This window comes from Ascaphus truei, chromosome 2 (assembly GCF_040206685.1).
Source record: "Ascaphus truei isolate aAscTru1 chromosome 2, aAscTru1.hap1, whole genome shotgun sequence".
Classification (NCBI taxonomy): domain Eukaryota; kingdom Metazoa; phylum Chordata; class Amphibia; order Anura; family Ascaphidae; genus Ascaphus; species Ascaphus truei.
The window spans coordinates 471,329,165-471,350,059 of record NC_134484.1 but is presented as its reverse complement, the minus strand read 5'-3'; the positions used below and the strand labels follow the sequence as shown (position 1 = coordinate 471,350,059).

At 45.7% G+C, this 20,895-nt stretch overlaps 1 protein-coding gene across 4 annotated transcripts in view; it reads left to right on the top strand.

Moving 5' to 3' along the window:
- Nucleotides 1–13,161, top strand: part of LOC142488370 (uncharacterized) — a 42,441-nt gene extending 29,280 nt beyond the window's left edge. For all 4 annotated transcript variants that reach the window (XM_075588816.1, XM_075588817.1, XM_075588814.1 and 1 more), the window contains exon 3: nt 11,743–13,161. In XM_075588816.1, coding sequence (XP_075444931.1) covers nt 11,743–12,911 — 1,169 coding nt within the window. In that variant the 3' untranslated portion in view covers nt 12,912–13,161. The remainder of the gene's footprint in view (nt 1–11,742) is intronic.
- The last annotated feature ends 7,734 nt before the right edge of the window (nt 13,162–20,895 follow it).

The window sequence follows — 20,895 nt, the reverse complement described above, 5'->3', positions numbered from 1 at the left end:
GCTGTTTGACTGTAGTCCGCGGCGTCGCGGTCCGGTTGCGGAGGGAGATGTGTGAGGTGCAGGAGATGTCAGGCGTGCTGGTTGTTCCGCGGGAGGTAGAGTGTGTGAGGTAGCGGGATAGCGGGAGTGACATCGGTGGCATGGTGTGTGGTGTGTGTGAGAGCATGTGTGTGTGTTGCTGGTGTGTGATGGCGTGTGTGTGTATGAGGCATGTTGTGTGTGTGACGTGTGTGAGTGCGTGTTGTTGGTCATACACATGTTAAAAATGGCATGTTTTTGAGTGTAGTGTGTGGCATAGAATGACAGGATGTTTGCGTGTGTGTGTGTGTGTATGAGGGGGTTTTGTGTGGGTGAGTGTTGTGTACATTATACAGACAGTAAAATAGTTAGGAAAACAAATTTTATTTCAACGAACATCTGATTTCCAGTGGTAGGTGTTGTCATACACTGTGTGAGGTAGCGGGATAGGGGGAGGAACATTGGTGGCATGGTGTGTGAGTGTAGGCCGCGGCCTCGCGGTCCGGTTGCGGTAGGGAGCTGTGTCAGGTGCAGGAGATGAGGCGTGCTGTGCGGTCCGCGGGAGCTACACTGTGTGAGGTAGCGGGATAGGGGGAGGGACATCGTTGCCATGGTGTGTGAGTGTAGGCCGCGGCCTCGCGGTCCGGTTGGGGTAGGGAGCTGTGTCAGGTGCAGGAGATGAGGCGTGCTGTGCGGTCCGCGGGAGCTACACTGTGTGAGGTATCGGGATAGGGGGAGGGACATCGTTGCCATGGTGTGTGAGTGTAGGCCGCGGCCTCGCGGTCCGGTTGCGGTAGGGAGATGTGTGAGGTGCAGGAGATGTGAGGCGTGCTGTGCGGTCCGCGGGAGCTACACTGTGTGAGGTAGCGGGATAGGGGGAGGGACATTGGTGGCATGGTGTAGCGGGGTAGGGGGCCTCGCGGTCCGGTTGCGGTAGGGAGATGTGTGAGGTGCAGGAGATGTGAGGCGTGCTGTGCGGTTCGTGGGAGCTACACTGTGTGAGGTAGCGGGATAGGGGGAGGGACATTGGTGGCATGGTGTAGCGGGGTAGGGGGCCTCGCGGTCCGGTTGCGGAGGGAGATGTGTGAGGTGCAGGAGATGTGAGGCGTGCTGTGCGATCCGCGGGAGCTACACTGTGTGAGGTAGCGGGATAGTGGGAGGGACATTGGTGGCATGGTGTAGCGGGGTAGGGGGCCTCGCGGTCTGGTTGCGGTAGGGAGCTGTGTGAGGTGCAGGAGATGTGGCGTGCTGTGCGGTTCGCGGGAGCTACACTGTGTGAGGTAGCGGGATAGGGGGAGGGACATCGTTGCCATGGTGTGTGAGTGGAGGCCGCGGCCTCGCGGTCCGGTTGCGGGAGGGAGATGTGTGGCGTGGAGGGGAGGGGGGGTTTGAAGAGGCAGTCTGCAGTGTTTGGTGTTGTGTGAATGTGTGTGTGTGCTGTGTTTGTGCGTTGTGTGTAGATTCTGTACCTCAGTGGTTCCCAAACTTTTTCGGTTCAAGGCTCCCCAAGGCAATCAGAATTTTTTCAAGGCTCCCCAAGGCGATCAGGATTTTTACGCGGCGCCCAAAGTAAAAACAAAGGTGTATATACATACCTAACAGTTGCAGTGCGCAGTTGGTGTCTCTATCACACACTCTCACTCTCTCTGACCTCACTCTCTCTCTCTGACCTCACTCTCTCTCTCTGACCTCACTCTCTCTGACCTCACTCTCTCTCTGACCTCACTCTCTCTCTCTGACCTCACTCTCTCTCTCTCTGACCTCACTCTCTCTCTCTCTGACCTCACACTCTCTCTGACCTCACACTCTCTCTGACCTCTCTCTCTGACCTCACTCTCTCTCTCTCTGACCTCACTCTCTCTCTCTCTGACCTCACTCTCTCTCTCTGACCTCTCTCTCTCTCTCTCTCTGACCTCACTCTCTCTCTCTGACCTCACTCTCTCTCTCTCTGATCTCACTCTCTCTCTCTCTCTGACATCACTCTCTCTCTGACCTCACTCTCTCTCTCAGTCTCCCGGTGCTGCTCCTCCAGCGTGCGCGCCGGGCCTCCCTCTCTCAGCGTCGCTGAGCCGGGCTGAACAGATGCACAAAGCCCCTGCATCTGTAATCAGCGCTGCTATAGTTCCTCTGGCCTGGGACATAGTAAGCGCTTAGGTGCTGCTGCTCGCTCTTGCTTGCTGCCGCTCGCTCTACCAGGAGCTTTTCGCTGTCCTGGCAGAGGAGACAGCAAGCGCGCTTGGTAGGCGGGTATCACTGTGTGTGTTTGTCACTTGGTAGCTGTGTGTGTGTGTGTGTGTGTGTGTGTGTGTGTGTGTGTGTGTGTGTGTGTGTGTGTGTGTGTGTGTGTGTGTGTGTGTGTGTGTGTGTATTATATGATATTTAAAAATTAAAAAAAAAAAAGACATGTGAGAATAAATTATTTATTAACATTGTGCAACTTTGATAAATATATTCACACGCACACACAACACACACATCCATATACACCACACATACATATATATACACACACACACACACACACACACACACACATACATACACACACACACACACACACACCACACATATATATACCCCACACATACACATTATATATATATATATATATATATATATATATATATACACACCACACATATATACATATATACACACACACACACCACACATATATACACACACACCACACATATATACACACACACCCTGCAGCCCGTTTTTCACACACACACACACACACACAACACACACACACCCTGCAGCCCGTTTTTCTCACACACACACACACACACACACACACACACACACACACACACACACACACACACACACACACACACACACACACACACACACACACACACACACACACACCTTGGTGCTGTCTGGTGGCTCTGCAGTTGCAATGCCGGGCAGGCTGCAGCCCCATTGGATGGGAGCGGTCACGTGACCGCTCCTCTGCTTCCCCTCAGAGGTTTTTTTTTTTTTTTTTTAAATGAGCTAGCAGCCCTTGTTTCCCGCTGCTGGCGGCCCTGATCGCGGCGCCCCTCTAGCCAAGCCGCGGCGCACCAGGGCGCCGCAGCGCACAGTTTGGGAAACACTGCTGTACATGATTCGGCAGTCTGTGGTAGCAGACGTGAAGGTTTTGATAGCTGTGAAGCGTGGCCCCAGAGCAGGTTGAGGATTAGAGGATTAGGTGTTGCAAAAGCAAAGCGTGAGGGGTGGGACAGTGTGGAAGTATTAGGGCATTGGTGTTGGACGCAGGCCAATGAGAGGTGTGCGGGGGCGGGCATTGGACGCAGGCCAATGAGAGTCAGTGAGGGGTGGGACGCAAGCCAATGAGAGGTGTGCGGGGGCGGGCATTGGACGCAGGCCAATGAGAGTCAGTGAGGGGTGGGACGCAGGCCAATGAGAGGTGTGCGGGGGCGGGCATTGGACGCAGGCCAATGAAAGTCAGTGAGGGGTGGGACAGTGTGGCATTGGTGTTGGACGTAGGCCAATGAGAGGTCTGCGGGGGCGGGCATGGCCTGAGCAGGAGTGACAGGCCCAAGGTCCAATGCGATTGACCCTTGGGACGCAGACATACAGTGATTTCACAAATATATAGTAGATGTTATGAATTTTAGCTTTAGCTTGTTTTTGCTTTAATTTACGTGCCAGCATTTTATCCGCTTTATTATTTTTTTCATAGTATTTCTGTTGAGTCCATCTTATAGCTCTCTCTGCGTTTGACACTAACAAGAGGTTTAGTTCGCCCCTCACTGAGATTATCTGCCTGTAATTTTTCCGGGAGGGGTTTGTCTTGTGGATAAACTCTAGCTCTGATAATTTTTGTGTTAGTATTTCAATTTGTTTTTTTTTTTTCTTTTTTTTTCCGAGAAGCCAGGGCAATCAGTTTGCCTCTTATCACTGATTTGTGGGCTTCCCACAGGGTAAAAGAGGAAACATCTGGGGTATTGTTTATTTCAAAGTATTGGGCCAGGTCTTTTTCTATTAATTGGAGATTTTGTGGGTTCAATAGTAGGGATTCATTCAAGGACCACGACCTTGTTATATTTTTGGGAGTGAGACCTACTAGTCTGGTTATAAGTGTAGAATGGTCTGACCAAGCAGAGGGAGCGATTACTGCTGAGGAGATATTATCACTAATTTGTTGGTCTATTAGGATATAGTCAATTCGAGAGTAGCTATTATGGGGGTGAGAAAAAAAGGAAAAGTCCTTTACTTTGTTATTTACTAATCTCCAGGAGTCTACCAACAGCAGCTCCTTGGTCATAGATATGAGACCCCGGGTAGAGGGAGCTTATTTTTGTGGCGGTGGGAGACTGGGGGATTTATCTAAATTTGGGTCCATAATTGCGTTTAAGTCTCCTGCTAGAATTAAAAGGCCTTTCTGGACGGAAAGGATTAACCTTTTTAGTTCTTGGAAGAAAGATTCTTGATTGTCATTAGGGGCGTAAGTGTTGACTATTGTTATATCGGTAGAATCCAGTGACCCAGTAATAATTAGAATTCTTCCAGCGAGGTCACTTTTAATTTTGTCTACTTTGAAATTTAAATTTTTATGGAGGAGTGTAGCTACGCCATTCTTTTTCGTGGGAGCTGATGAGTGGTAGACTAAAGGGTAATCACTGCTAAACAGCAGCGCTTGGTCCTCTTTTTTCAGATGGGTCTCTTGTAACAGAATTATATCTCCTGCCAGTCTTTTGGCTTCCGAAAGAGCAATACGTCTCTTTCTGGGGGTGTTTAAGCCCTTGGTGTTTTGGGATATTATATTAATCGGCATGGTGGTGGTTCAGAGTTCTGTGATACAAAGGAACAGAGTGATAACTTACATACAGTTGAAGGGTCGGTACCTCCGTCTTCAGAAACAATCTGGTATGGGAACATATACAACGAGAGATATACATATTATTACATAACAGTGGCAAATGCTTGCAAAACTTGGAGGAGGGTAAGGGTAAGGGGGGGAGGGAGGGGTAAACCGAGGACCCCGGCTTCCAAACATTGTTTGGGGGTCCAGCCATAGTGGAACCCGTGATGCGAGTCTCTCGCACTCACAGGTTAAGTGAACATGAGGGGGGCGGGCAGTAGCCCAGCGGCTCGACGCCGCAGTGCTCCTTTGTTTAGGAGCTAAACTTTCGAAAAGGGAAAACAAAATCACCCCAAAGAGTACGGGGTGGGTTGTGTGTGTGATCTTACACATCAGGGGAATATAAACGAGAATGGGGGGGTATTGAACGTTATAACTGTTAACAGCAACATGTCCTTACTCAATTTTTTTTAAAAAAAGCATTAAGCTGGTTTGGTTGACATCTATAAGTTGGCAGGCTCTGCACTCAAAGTCTAAGGGGGGGAGAGGGACAAAAAACATGGGAAAAAATCACCTAGGTCGCAGCCTCTGACATTTCAGTCTCTAATGAAAATTTAGTAGTTGAACTTTGGGAGACCAAATCAATTATAGGCAATATAACGGTCTAAAACTTGTATTGTAAAAACATTTCTATCTAGAAAACAGTACCAAACAAACATTGTGTATCAGTCCCTCTAAATGTTCAGATTAGTACAAACTGATTGTCAAACTTTAAATGTCTCAACTTTGTGGGTAACTTGGGAGGACAGTTCCACAGTGGACAAGGACATAGTCTGAGTTTTGGAATTTGCACACTTTAGAAACTTAGAGACTAAACTAAGTGGTTTCTTGATGTGCGGGTTGTCGTGGTCATTGTGGCTTGGTCGAGTTGGTCGACGTGCTCCAGATATCTCTATCGTTGATTAGTTTTTAAATAGATTACTGGAGTGAACCAAGTCTCAGCTTGTACCTTATGACCAGACCACGTTTTGGTTTGCCTGTCATCTTAAATGGGTGTTAGGGGAGTTTCCAGCTCTAGTTTTTCAAGTGGGTTGGGTCCTAGCTCGTCCAGAGGATGGGGCTTTCGTCCATGTCTGGCGTTGTGCCTTAGGTGGTTGACTAGGCCTTTGAGAGGTTTCCGGGTCTTCTGGTTTGAGTAGGCACAAAGTTCGTAGTTTTGCCTCACCCTCAGGTGGTGAGAGGAGAGTATGCATAGTTTCTTGATAGGTGAACAGAAGCTTACACGGGAAGCCCCAGTGGTAGCGGATTTTGTTGTTCCGCAGCGAGTTGGTGATCTGCGCGAACATTCTCCGTTTGTTCAGCGTTGTTTGAGCCAAGTCCGGGAAGATGAGGAGTGGAACATTATCTGGCTCTAACTTTGGGGTTGTTCTAGCGACTCTCAATATCTCCTCTTTAGTACGGAAATAGTGTAGGCGTGTGATCACGTCCCGTGGCTTCCGTGGGTCTAGGCCTTTCGGTCTAGGAAGCCTATGTGCTCTGTCCATCTGGAGTTTTTCATCCGATGTTTTGGGTAACAGGGACTTGAAAAGCCGGGTGAGGTATGCGTCTAGTTGGGCATTGTCCACTTCTTCCGGGACGCCTCTGATCCGCAGGTTATTGCGTCGTGACCGGTTTTCCGTGTCTTCTAGTTTTTCGAATATTGTTTTGACTTGGGTTTTTAATTCTTCGATTTCTTGCGCTTGGGACTCTTGTACCAGGGCGGTGTTATCCACCTTGTCCTCCAATTCCACAATGAGGTCTCCTATGGACGCAATCTCCGCTCTAATGCTGTGGCGGAAGCTCTACATCTCGGAGTGAAAGGAGCTTTTTAATTCCTGTACAAACCCCATCATTGCTTTGCGGGTAAGTGGGGCGTCCGTCTCCTCTCCAGAGTCTGGATCTGATTCTGCGTCTCCGCCTGCGGTGGACGCTTCTTGGCCTTTTGAGCTTTGTTTTTGGTAGAAGAGGGAAGCCTCCCGCTGGACCGCTGGTTTTTTTGGTTGTTTAGTGGACGGCATTTTTGTTGTTTAGACAGTCAATTTTTGCTGAGAGTAGAGCTGGATGTGTTTAAATGGTGTAAACAGGTTTTAGATTGAGGTGAGCCCCCTCATTCTTGAGATGTCCCGATCATACACACATTATTTACATTTCTTTATTTGGTTTTGGTTGAGCTTTGTTCCTTGGTATTTTGGACCCTTTTGTCTCATCTGGGCTGCTGACCCTGCGCTGGGCACAGTGGTCAATTTGAAGGCGGATAGTGGGACTCAAGGTATGCTTTAATTGGAGGGGGGGGGAGGAGTGTTTATTTGTGTTTTTTTGTGTTATATTTTTGGCCACCAGGTTTTTATTTGCAGCTTGCAGCAGCAGCTACAGTGAGCAGGCTGGGTGTACCAAGATGGCCACCAGTCTCCCCGCAGCAGAGCCGCTCGAGCCAGCCACCTCCTCTCCAGATGAGTCTCCCCCTCTCCTTCGGGGCCCATGGGACCCCGTGTCAGCAGGGGGATTACCCGCCCTGATTCCGCCGCGGCTGCACGTCTGTGTGCCTCTCCCTGCACCTTACACACCGGCCGGCGCCATCTTGGTGCTCCGGTTCGGTGCAGGTGCTCCGGGGCTGTCGGGGGGGGGGGAAGCGGGCGACCACCGCTCCCCGTTCCCAGCTCTGTCCCTGCACTGCGCCGCGATGTGGGGGTTCTCCCTTACCTCCCTTTGTGTCGGGGGACTCGGGGAGCGGCCGCTATCTCTGCCGCGCGGTCCCGGTGGCCATTTTGAGGATTTAGAGAGGCGAGGGGGGGAAGCTCTCGGACGGGAGCGAATCCTCCGCTCTCTCGTTCCACCGCGACCGGAGTCGCCCAGCTTCCTCTCCTCCGCGTCCCAGCACTTTAGGTATCTTTTTTGGGGGGCTTTTCCCCGAGTTTTAGGGGCTTTGTTCCGCCTTTATAGCGGGTTGTATGGGGAGCTCAGCAATGTGCGTCTTGCTCGCTCGGCTTCCTGGCCACGCCCCCTTTTTTTTTTTTTAATCTTAAACATTACAAATTAAAAGATCCAGTCTGTATTTCAGCATGTAACCCATCTGGTATTAGTGTTTTTAATGTAAAAATCCCAAAAGTTTCCCTGTGTGATAGGGTCCATATAATGTCCCCACCTCTTCGATTTATTTGGACACACTATCACTATATATTTTAAACATTAAGGATCCCCCTTATGGATCAGTTTAAAATGTTTTGGGACACTATGGGTTAATAATTCCGTTTTGATATTCCCAATGTGCTCTCGTATGCGGACATGCACAGGTCTAATTGTGCGTCCTGCAAACCGACTTTCAATCAATTAGTAGCAAATGGGGAAGAACAAATCTCATGGCAACATCAGGAAACTGGAAGTTATAAAAACGCTGCTCAAGAATGTTTCATCCAGTAGCTACCACAGTAGACACCCTGTCCTTTCCATGGAAATTCCAACTCACATGTTTGTTCCCACCAATTCCTCTGTTCCCAAGAGTTCTCAGGAAAATCGGACAATACATGGCACACGTAGTGACTGTACTCCCGAATTGGCCATGCAGAGCCTGGTTTTCCCAAGTAATTCAACTTTCGCTAGACAAACCGTGACAACTGCCGATGTTTCAAGGCCTCCTATTCCAGGGTCAAGTGCAACATCCCAGATGAGGGGAACGAAATTTGTTGGCATGGAGGTAGAGCAGGAGCTGCTCAGATCAAGAGGGCTGTCGCACAAGGTGGCACAGACAATGGCGGCAAGGAAAATAACTACTTCTACAGTATATCGTAGAATCTGGCAGCAATTCCATCAGTAATGTGAGCAACAAGGTGTAAGCTTCTGGAAGCCACCTATTCCTGAAACTGGAGTTTTTGCAAGAAGGTCTAGAACAAGGGCTCAGGTGTCGGCATTATTGGCACTACTAGGGAGACTTTTGACCGCCATAGATCTCATAAGTAGATTCTTCCAAGCTTGGAAGAAAATCTATCCACAAAAGAGGGACCTAATTCCGGCTTGGGATTTGTCATTGGTATTATGGTCTCTAACAGATGCCCCCTTTTGAACTGCTTTCTCAAGCTTCAGTCATGGATTTCCTGTTTATAGCAGTAACGTCGGCACTTAGAATTGGTGAATTACAAGCTTTGTCCATTAATATTAACAAACCTTTCCTCATTTTTCATCAAGACAAGGTCAATGGATTGTAACAGCTATCAGGAAGGCCTATACAGGCAGTCCTCGGTTATCCGACACAATGCGTTACTGAAAATGGCGTTGTAAAGCGAAACACGCTTTCCCATAGGAACACTGTTTAAATGAAAGGTTCTGTTCCTGAAGGCATTTTTAACACTAAAATACACCAAATATTTTATGCAGGCAATAAGATATGCAGCACCCACATAAATTATATAGTGTATATACTGTATTATATATATAATATAACAAAATAAATAATATATTATATAGTATAATATAATATTATATAGTATAAAATTATATATATACGCTCTTACGACGCTTTGCAAAGTTGTTTATGTGAATGTGTATGTATATACACACATACACAACATTGCAAAGCGTTGTAAGAGCGTTGGATAAACCATTTTGGCGTTGTAAAAATGAATATAGGTATACATTGCACAGCGTTGGATAAGCCATTCGTTGTAAAGCGAAGCGTTGTAAAACGAGGACTGCCTGTACTATTCAAAATATTCCATAACCAGATCTGGTAAAGGCACATTCAACAAGGGCCATGGCCACCTCATGGGCAACGAAGGTGCAGGCTTCCCCCACAAAATTATGCAGGGCAGCAGTCGGGACGTCAATTAATACATTTAGTAAGAATTATTCTTTGGACGTACACGCCTCAGCAGACGCATGCTTTGGAAGAAAGGTCCTGCAGACAGTTGTCACCACTTAAATAAAAGATCATATTTAAGTGTCAAGGAGTGTGGTGTTTATTCTAGGCCCCCTTCCCTTTTGTTTTATGTGGGTATTGATTTGGCAAGTCCCAGTAGATTTCTGTCCTGTCTCGGCTGGAGGGTGGAACGTAACCCATTGGTGAGCACTGCCATGGAAGGACTCTCCAGGAAAATACAATTACGGTAAATTAGGTTTCAATTGACTATTTTACGATTCTCTAACAAGTGCTTACTAAAGAACTGGGCACATTATAAAATAACAAATAATGACAGAACATACCTTGCTGCAGACTAGACACACACAACATATTTACGGAACTTGCATGAAGGCCTCACTTGAGACTCTGGTGAACCTACTTGTAGAACAAATTATGTGGCTATTTATACCCTCCATGCTGACATCACAGATCATGATGTCAAAAGCAGAGGGGTTAAACCTGGAGCCCACACAGTTAAGCCATTATCATAATTAACCCCAACTCCTGTCCTCAAGTACCCCTAACAGTCCAGGTTTTAAGATTGTGCTCACATTAACACAGGTAGCTCACTCAGTTTGACCCGGACTGTTAGGAGTACTTGAGGACTGGAGTTGGGAAAAACTGCTGATAGAAACCAGTAGTCAACCTAGAGGGGGCTATACTTTTTTCCCCTCATAGAACCACCAGCAGGTAAGATATGTCTTCAACTCTTTAAGTAATTTTCTGCCAGAAGGGCCAGTAACACATTTCTTTACAATTCTTTGCTACTATTCTATATCAGAGGAGATATCAGAAGAAGAGCCCCCACTCCCAGCTTTACATGCTGGATGTTTCTTATTGCCAGGTTTCCCAGTGGTTGTGCCACAGAGTGTAGAGGTTAAGTCAGAGAAAGAAGAGCCGAACACTGAGGAAAGTCTGATAATCATAAAGAGTGAAATGGATTCATTTCCTATTGGTGGTAAGTACCCTTATATCCCCACTTGTCTTTATTCAAATTGTTTAAAAAAATGAACAGACGTCTACAATATTGGGGAAAATAACATTAATGCAATAATAGAATTACATGTGTGCACAAAGGATAACCGGGCGCTCTCTCTAATCTACTAATCACTTATTTTAGGATTGAAAATAAAATGTTACCAATCAAGGGAACCTTCTTCTTGGGAATACACTTCCAGGGATCCCCCGTCTGCTGCTCAGACCCTTCTCGGGAGATATCCTTATTCTCCCATAAAGAAAACAAGAAATAGAAAAAAACAAGGGGAGCGCAGATCAGCAAAAACCAGCAACCAATATACAAATAATAAACTTCGCAGGACTGGAGATACTGAATGAATAAAATGCTCCAAATAGGAGAGTGAAGTATATAACACTATATACTCACACGGGCCTGTGTGAGCTAATATCCCTCGGTTTAACTCTGTATTAGATCTTCTCCTTAGAGTTCACTCCTCTGTTGTTAATGAGTACACAGATGGTTCTCGTGATCCACCAGAATTGATCAGAAGTCCATATGTGGTAAAAGGTCATTTTAATTTTAAAACAAAGAAATTTAAAACATGTACATACAGTCCATCGGGATGTATACAGTTCGACTGGGTGTTTTCCTCAGTAGAAGCTCCTTCTTTCCAGCGTCTGCAGCACGTCTGGGCAGTTGGGGCACAAGATGGTGTCTGGAACGCACCAAGACGCTTCTTGGCTACGGAAGCCTCCGATGGACACAAACGACGACAGCAATGAGAATTGAGCAACGCGTTTCGCTTGACTTGCAAGATTCCTCAGGCTCTCCATCAAAGTCATTAGGGAGACTGGATATCAAGGGGCCACAACCTTAAAACTATGCGTTAAAAAATTAACATTGTTAATTAAGCAGTGATGAAGTACATTTTGCAAATTATTTTATTAGTATTTTGCTTTCAGTCATTTTGATTTACAGATAAATAATTTCAGTTCTATATTTTTTGTTTACTCCTTTTAGAGAACTTCCTGAAGGAGGAGCATAGCGAGAACTCTGATAGGTCCAGAAACCATCCGATTCCTCGTAGCCCTGAAGTGCCAAAATCCAATGATTCCTGTCACACGTTGGATACATGCAAGGAACCAGTGTCAGCAGAGAATTCCTTTGTTTGTACAGAGTGTGGAAAACAACTCAGTAATAAGAGGAGCCTCCTAAGACACGAGAATATTCATAAAAAGGAGAAACATTTCAAATGTACAGAGTGTGGGAAAAAATTCAGCAGTAAGGAATATCTCCTCAAACACCAGAACATTCATACTGGGAAGAAACCTTTCAAATGTGGAGAGTGTGGGAAATGTTTCTCTCGGAAGATTGGCCTCATTGAACATAAGGGTATTCACACAGGGGAAAAACCATTCACATGTACAGAGTGTGGGAAAAGTTATTCACGGAAGATCAGCCTCTTCAGACACCATATGATTCACACAGGGACAGGACCATTCCCGTGTACAGAGTGTGAGAAACAATTCAGTATTAAGGGCAGCCTCCTCAAACACCAGATGATTCATACAGAGTCAAAACCATTCTCATGTACAGTGTGTGGGAAACATTTCATTAGTAATGTCCGCCTCATCGAACACCAGATGATTCATACAGGGGCAAAACGATTCCCATGTACAGAGTGTGAGAAAAGCTTTTCACTGAAGAGCAACCTCTTCAAACACCAGAGGATCCACACAGGGGAGAAACCTTACCAATGTACAGAGTGTGAGAAACAATTCAGTGCTAAGGGCAGCCTCCGCCAACACCAAAAGACTCATACAGGGGTGAAACCTTTCACATGTGCAGAGTGTGGTTACAGTTATACAACGAAGTCCCGTCTCCTTGAACACGAGAGGATTCACACCGGGGAGAAACCTTTCACATGTACAGAGTGTGGGGAACAATTTCGTATTAAGGAATCACTCCTCATACACCACAGGATTCACACAGGGGAGAAACATTTCACATGTACAGAGTGTGGGGAACAATTTCGTTATAAGAAATCACTCCTTACACACCTCATGATTCACAAAGGGGAGAAACTATTCCCATGTACAGTGTGTGGGGAAAGCTTTTCTCATAAGGGTTACCTCCTAAAGCACCACAGGATTCATACAAGTGAGAAACCACTTCCTTGTTCAGAGTAGGGGGTTTCCAATATACCGGTATCGTGTAATAAAAACAACTGGTAAAATCCACTCTCCTCTTCTGTCATGATTCTTGTCTTCTATACCAGGTGCTATCAGTCTAGATTGCCTCACTTTTTCTTTGTTCTCTTCCAGTGTCAGTCCTGTTTTAAACCCCTGTAGGACAGACACTAGTACCAATTGTAGAATTTTAAGATACTCTTTTTTAGCAATTTATATCTAGTGACTTTTTAAACAGAATACTGTGATTTTTTTATGAGATGTAAAGTTTGAGAATAAAATAGTGTATTGGTATCATGTTGTTTGAGAAGTGTTTTTTTAATTGAAATATAAAAGATACACGGAGCGCACCAAAGATCAGTATTAAAGTATTTATTACAAGTATATGAACAATTACGTTGGTAAAAGTGAATGAACAGCTGATCGACAGGTGGAGAGAGACCGGGATCAGCTGCTGTCACACTTACAGCTGCTCGCGGGTGACGCGCGAATATGACGTTGCCAGGACAAAGGCGTTTTAGCATTGGTAGCAATACCGAGCTGAAATTCTATTATGCGCTAGTGTGTCTTCAAAATCTAAATGCAACGTAACCTTCCTTTATTCCTGTTAATTTTCGCATGATCCGATATGATATCATGCTGCATATAATTGTTTTGAAATGTAACCCAATTCCAAAGTGCGGGGAAACAGTTCCAGGTGTGCAGCCAACACAACATAGACATACAATTTCTTCAAAGTGTAGGTCTCCTAAGGCAGAGATACAAAGTAGAGCTCTACTCACAAGTTCATAATAACATTCTCCATTTAATGTGCAGCCAAGAACAGTGGAAAAACAGTTTGAGGTCCCATGTGGACCTTTCATCAGGTAATTGACTTTATGAAGAATACAATAATACATATTTCTTCACTGTTATTCCAAAGGTACAGTCTTTCTGCATCTTCAGGCTGGCTGGCTCTTCACCTGTAAAGGGAGAATATTCTATATAAAAATCATGAATAAATACAGTAATGTACTGCGTGAATTACATGTGTGGTACAGTACGTGTGTGGTTGAAACACATGCGTGTCATTGAAGTCTGCACATGCGTGTCTATGGAACCAAGTTGAAACACATACCGATGCAATCTTTTCTATCTTATCAGCTGCCAGGGGAATGGGACGGAGCAGTATGCAAAGTGTAAAACCCTCCGTGGGACAGTCCATAGCAGGCTGTAATGGGCCACGGGATTAAGACTGCTGGGGTCCCTACATCTGTGTGTGAGAGACGCGCACAGAGTGAGACTGAATCAGTCACTCTACCTGCGCGCCTCTAACAGGCGATCGCGTGGCTTTTATTTGAAAAACACAGTTTTGAAGCAGGGGGTCTCCGGAGCTGAACTGTATTCTGCTTTTCCAGTTACAGGCCCTGTTTTGGGGTGCCGGTATGTAGCCACGTGACTGGGACATTTAAACAATGAAGGGGGATACCGACACCCCATAACAGGCCTGTAACTCGGGAAGCAGGGGGACTCTGAGGCTGAAATGAATGTGGTTCAGTTAAGGAGAACCCCTGCTTCAATACTGTTATCAAAATAAAATAAAAAATGCTTCATTACCTTAGCAGATAGCTGCTAAGGCAATGAAGGGATAGGCCAGAGTTCCTGGTTAATTGGGGGTAGAGGGGGTCGGTGAAGGGGGTAGTTGCCACAGGGTGGGTGGTTGTACCTACCTTGAAGATTGTGGGAGGGGTTAACCGCTTAATTACCTTAGCGGTAGTAACAGCTATGGTAATGAAAGGGTTAACCCCTCCCACTACCCACCCAAGAGGCCTAACCCCCCACCCTCGGGCAACTACCCCCTTTTCCTACCCACTCTACCCCCAATAAACATTACAATACAAACCCCCCAACATATACAGTACAGTAATGGTCAAAATCTCTATTATCTAGATCTGGATAATAGCACATTTGCCCATTAAATAAATAAAACATAAACAGAACATTACTCAGTCAGCATATAGTAAATTAAAGTTGTACTTACCCCTGCCAGAATGAAGGCCGTCCGTATCCTCCTCATCTTCCTCTGCGTTTTCTTCAGTGGGCATCGACACTGACAGCAGTAAATTTAAAAAAGTAACTACTGACCTTCATTCCCTTAATCACCTTAGCTGTTATTAACCACTCTGGTAATTAAGGGGTTAATCTCCCTCATGCTACAAACCCGGGAGGCCTAACCACCCTTCTCTTGGCAACTACCCCCAACCCCCACCCATTGATTGGCACAGTGGTAAAACCATGCCCATAATATGGGCATGGTTTGCCACAATGGCAATAAATGGGCAAGCTACAAATAAAAACACAAGCACTGAATAAAATACATTACATTAAAACATTTTTTTTTTAAAACACATTTGTCAAAAACCAATTGATTGGCACAGTCGTAAAATATTCTACTATGGCAATAAATGGGACACCTAAAAAAACACCAAATAAAATACATGACATTTAAATAAAAGCCATTTGCCAAAAAATGCAGTAATTGTTACTGTGCTTATCTACACCCAGAAAGGAGCATCGATAAACATATTTGAAGTCAATGGGCAAACTAAAAAATAAATAAAATACAATCAATGCATTTCTTACCTTTGCTGAGATTCACCCTCCAAATCCTTCTCCGGCACCAACTGTTGACCCTCTACACAATGCTCTGCATGATGCGCAGAATTCCATGGTACTCTGTTGATTAATTCATGTGACAGCCAAGAACAGTGGAAAAAACTTTCAGTGCTCAAATGAGGCTTATGTAAGGCCTGTAATGTCACATTTGAGTGCAAATGGTACATCCCCAACAGCTTCCATTTTTTTTTTAAGGCTGTGTCGTCATCTTAAAGGGAGGGAAGTCAGCCAATCAGGTAGCATAGGCTTCCATCCCTTTAAGATGATGTCACATCCTTTAAAAAAAAAATGGAAGCCGAGACCCTTCCAGGACGTTGATGGAGATGGAAGCCTAGAGAGGAAGCTCCAGAGACCCTCACATGAATAATCAAACTTAAGCAAGTTTACGACGAAAACCTCCCAAAAAGAAAACATCCAAGATCTGCAGCACAAACTCAGGATGGCAGCCAAATCTAAACATCCCACGGTGCAAAAATGTACCCGCGTCTTTGGGGGCTCCCAATGCACGGCTATACGGGCAGAGGGAGACCAAGCTGAAAGAGACACACCCATGCGAGAGGCCAGACCACAAAAGAGGCAGAGGGCTGTGACGAAACAAGATCATTCCTGGAGGATCTGTTCAACAAAATTAAGGAGACCTTCCAGGCCGAGCTCTGCTCGGCGGTCACAGAATTTAAGGAAGAAATCGCTACCCTAACCCAGAGGACTACAATGTGACAAAAAGAGAAAAGGCTGGGGCGCTCCCTATATATTAAAGCTTGCGGTACTGCCTGTGAGGTAATGTGTAACCAAAGAAAGGGTAGTGTATACTTGCCCTTGTTGTTTTCTGCAACTGGACCAGTAGAGAAGATAAAACCCGGAATCTTCTTGTAGTAGCAGTGGAAATGGAGGGTTGGTCAGCGCACGGGATTTAGCTCAGAAATTGAGATAGAACAATGGGAAACACGGAATTAGTGTTTTAGGTAGGCAAACAGAACAATAAAGAGTTAATAAATTTATCTTTAAAAAATTCCTAAATTTTTTTTAAAACCAAATAAAAATAAATAAAAAATAGATAAAAATTTAAAAATAGTTGTGTGGTTTGAGCAGTTTGTGTGCAGTTCTAAAATGCCAATGTCAATTCTGTAAATGCAAGATTGGAACTATGAAGCGTGTAGTTCGACGATGGGGTAAGTGAAATAAATAAATAAATAAAATATGTGATATATATGGGTGACTAGCGGGCTTCTATATGTTTGGATAGCCTGCTATTGGTCAGGGGTTAATGAGTTAATAAGGCTGGCTTACAAAGTCCAATATGCAGTCTTTCCCTTAGGGAGTACTGCCAGAAGCAATAGGTAGTGGTATCCCTCTCACCAGTGTGGCTCCCGTGATCGTGTCCGACGGCGGGACCGGAAGAAGAGATCTTCCCGGATGTCAGCAGGCTGGCTGGGTCCTTCACTCAATGGGCTCCAGCAGGGAACTACGCGTTTCGCAGTGATGCTTCATCAGGTTCCTGCCCGATGCCCTGTGTCTTCCCTCTTTATAGGCTGATACCTAATTGATTGTTTGATTGCAATCAATTAGAGCTATTACAATTAAATAGTATAAAAAACCTTTATTCTTTATTGGGTGTTGGACTGTTGTCCGGTAATATATAAAATGGTATAAAAATGGTTAGAAGTGTAAATATACACAGTGGTGGTGGTATTAACAGTAATACTATATCAGGCAGTTAATTATGTGCACATGATAACTGTTCTGCAGACTAGATCTCTAGGATCCTAATGACCTCTCTTGTGACATAAACAATTTGTGGTTTGGGCAATATGCATACATGTTAAACAAATCTCTTAGAAATGGAGGCAGGTGCAGCAAAATTCATTATGAAACAAATTGACTTGCATTCTCAAAATAACCTTTAAGTGTTATCATGTGCACATAATTAACTGCCTGATATAGTATTACTGTTAATACCACCACCACTGTGTATATTTACACTTCTAACCATTTTTATACCATTTTATATATTACCGGACAACAGTCCAACACAGTCCATCTTATACGTATCGTTATCCTTTGTGTAGCATGTTTTGGGCATGACCAGATTAGCTGGCTGTCCTGTTAGTAAGGGCTCAAGAAGTGAGTTAGTGTCCCTAACGGGACTAGGCTTTAATTTTCAAGAAAGTAGTTTCTTAAAGGGACAGTGCACCCGTACTTATTTTGGTTGTGGCTAATAAACCACTAGTGTTTAAAGTTGTCCCATCGTGCCTAGCGTCTTACTGACCCCGCCACGAGGCCATCCTGCCACAGGTGGTGTCAGAAGTGGGATGCTACGCCTCTGGGGGTCAGTAGATGAAGATGTGTTGAGACACTGAACTCAAGCGGAAAAAAAAAATGATTTTTGCTGAAGCATGGAAGTTACAGCTAGCAAGCGCTGAGTGTAAATTTTGCCCCGTCGGGTATGAAAGGATTGCTGTGTAAAGCTAAGGCCTTTTGCTGAAGTGAGTGAATTTGCAGCTAGCAAGTGCTGTGAGGTAAAGTTTGCCCTGTCTGGTAAAAAAGAAAGTGAAAATGGATTTTTGCAAAGAAGTTGCCCTAAAAAGAATCCAGAAGGTTCAAATATTGTAAAGCAAGAACAACTTACGTGTGTTGTGCAAAGTCTGCCTCGTCGGGTGTGAAAAAAACAAACAAAAAAACCCCGGGGTTTTAAAATGGCCGCCGTCAAGTGTCAGTTTTGCAATGTACTTAACCATACAAAACAGTGTCCCTTCAGGCCATATGATGATTATGATGACGACGCATATGTGGCCCCGAGAAGAGAGACGTACCCGCAGATGAAAGCTGCAAAAGTGTCCAGTGTGTGTGTGCCCAGTACCACTGATGTCTCTGGAACTAATAAAACAAAGAGAAAGAAGAAAAATAAAAATATTTGTCAAGTCACAGAGGAAGTGACCGAACCACTTGAGCCTGCGATATCAGGACAACAGGCGTCAGCAAGCCACCAAGATGTGCTGCAGACCAGAGTGATGGGCAGAATTGTCACAGGAACGGTGGCAAAGGAAAAGGAGGAACAAAGGGAAGCTGAATCCTTGATCCAGGGAAAAGAGGCCGTAATTTCTGCACTCCAAACTGCCCAGCGTGATTATGATGTCTTGCAGAAACAATTGAATAGGGAGCGAGAAGCTAATGCCGAGGTACAGAGGTGTATACTCCCAGCTATACAAGAGTATGCAGCATTAAAGAAAACAGAGCATCTCTTGCGCAGTGAGTTGGAGGAGCTGACGACAAGTTTGAATAAGGCCAACACCGCAATTGCGAACATGGAATCAGAGAGAACAAGTCCTGACTGGAGACTATGCTATCAGATGTCCCAGAGAGATGTGCAAAACTTCATAAAAGACTTAGAAGTTTCTCACCAAGAAGCTAGCACGCTCAAAACAGAGCTGGAGCTCTCACGCCAGGAGGGCCACAGTCTAAACACAGAGCTGGGTATGTTGAAGGAAACCCATGAGAATGCCCTGAGGGATTTAGAGACTGTAAAGAAGGAGAATGTAAGTCTGACGCAGAAAAATTCAGACTTGACTGATCAAATCAGTAAAGGTGATAAGAAGCTCCACCAAGCAGGAAAAGTGGAGAAGCAATTGATCCAGGAAAAGCTAGAGGTGCAGGAAGCACTGCAGAATGCAGAGAGGATGCAACGTGTCTCCCTGCAGCAGCACACACAGGCAACGCACTTATGGCAGAGCCAGCTGCAAGAGCTACATGCAAGTCTGCAAGCAGCCAAGGAGAAGCAGCGAGTGCTACAGGAACGGCTGAGTACCCAGTATGTCCCCACAGAACAGCATGAGGAACTGAGGGCCACGCTGTACGCCACAAGAGCATCGCTAGGGGCAGAGCTGGGTACTTTGAAGAAAGCCAATGAAACGGTCCTAAGGGATGTAGAGACTGTGAAAATGGAGAATATAAACCTGAAGGAAGAGGTTTTAAACCTGACTGGTCAGGTCAGTGATGGGACTGAGAAGCTTCACCAAGCGCAGAAAGTGAAGACACAATTGGCGAAAGGAAAAAATGAAGAACAGGCTGCTCTGCAGAATGCAGAGAAAATGCTGGAAAAAGAATGCCTCGCCCTGGAGCAGCTGAAGATCACGTTGAGCGCCACAAGAGCATCGCTGGAGGCGGAGCTTAGAAGCCAGGTGACTCTGTGTGAGAGGGAACATGAGAAGGTCCAAAGACTGGAGCAAGAGCTGGAGAAACAGAGAGGCAACTCCATCTCCATGAGTCAGTATGCCAAGGAGAAAGAAGCCTGGAAGACAGAAGCAACAGCGATACTGGCGACAAAAACTGCAGGGCTCCAAAAGATGAAGGAGGAGCTGACGCAAGCCCAGAGCAAGCACCAGGAAGAGGTGAGGGCCCTGAGAGGGGATTTTCAGGATCAAATTGAAGAGCTGCAAACGCAGGTTGCTGAGCACAAGATACAGCTCGCCGAGCGGGAGAAGGTGACCGTCCGACAGGTGGCCTGCCTGTCATTGCGCTATGAAACCGAGATGGCTGATACCCGCAAGCTTCTGGACCACACGTCCAATGATATGGCCCGACTGCAGCTGGAGCTGGACAAGGTCCGGGAGCAGCACTGGCAGTGGCAGGTCAGAAATAGAGCGAAAGAAACAGACTTAAGACTTGCGCTGAACCAGCTAGGAGATGTGAAATCGCGACTCGACGCCAAAGAAGATGAACTGGCAGCTACACTGAGTGAAAAAAGAAATGCAGAAGGACAGCTTCATGACCTGAGGAAGGACCTGGAGTCTGAGCGTGCTGGCCGCAAGATGGCGGAGAAACAAAAGCGTGACCTGGATGAGATACTCGAGGCTCTGAAGACTGAGCAGGGTGCTACGTTGGACTCTAATGCTGCCCAGCAGGAGATTCCTCAGCTGAAGTTGGAGAAAGAGGTTACAACCCTAAGACAGACCCTTGGATCACAGAAGCAGTCCATGGGAAAAACGGTGGTAGAGATAAAGCAAGTGAGGCGCACCAGGAAGCGTGACTGCAATACCGTTGCAGTGTTACAGTCTACTTTTCACAAGGCACGGGATGGGAAGACCAAGGTGCTATGTAGTAGCACAGTAAGAAGCCAGTTGTACTATGGGACCCATAGTGGTCTCCTTGCAAGGAAGGCAGCCGCTGTGAAGAGACAGTCGAGAATGGGACTAAAGAGTGTCCATGTTTGTAAGATGAGAAAGACCTCACAGTTTGTTCAGCAACACTCCCAACGGAGTAAGTTAAGGGGACAAGAAAGACAGGCCCAAGCCTTCGAGTCTGCCAACTGTAAAAGAGAGGCATCATGGGGTGC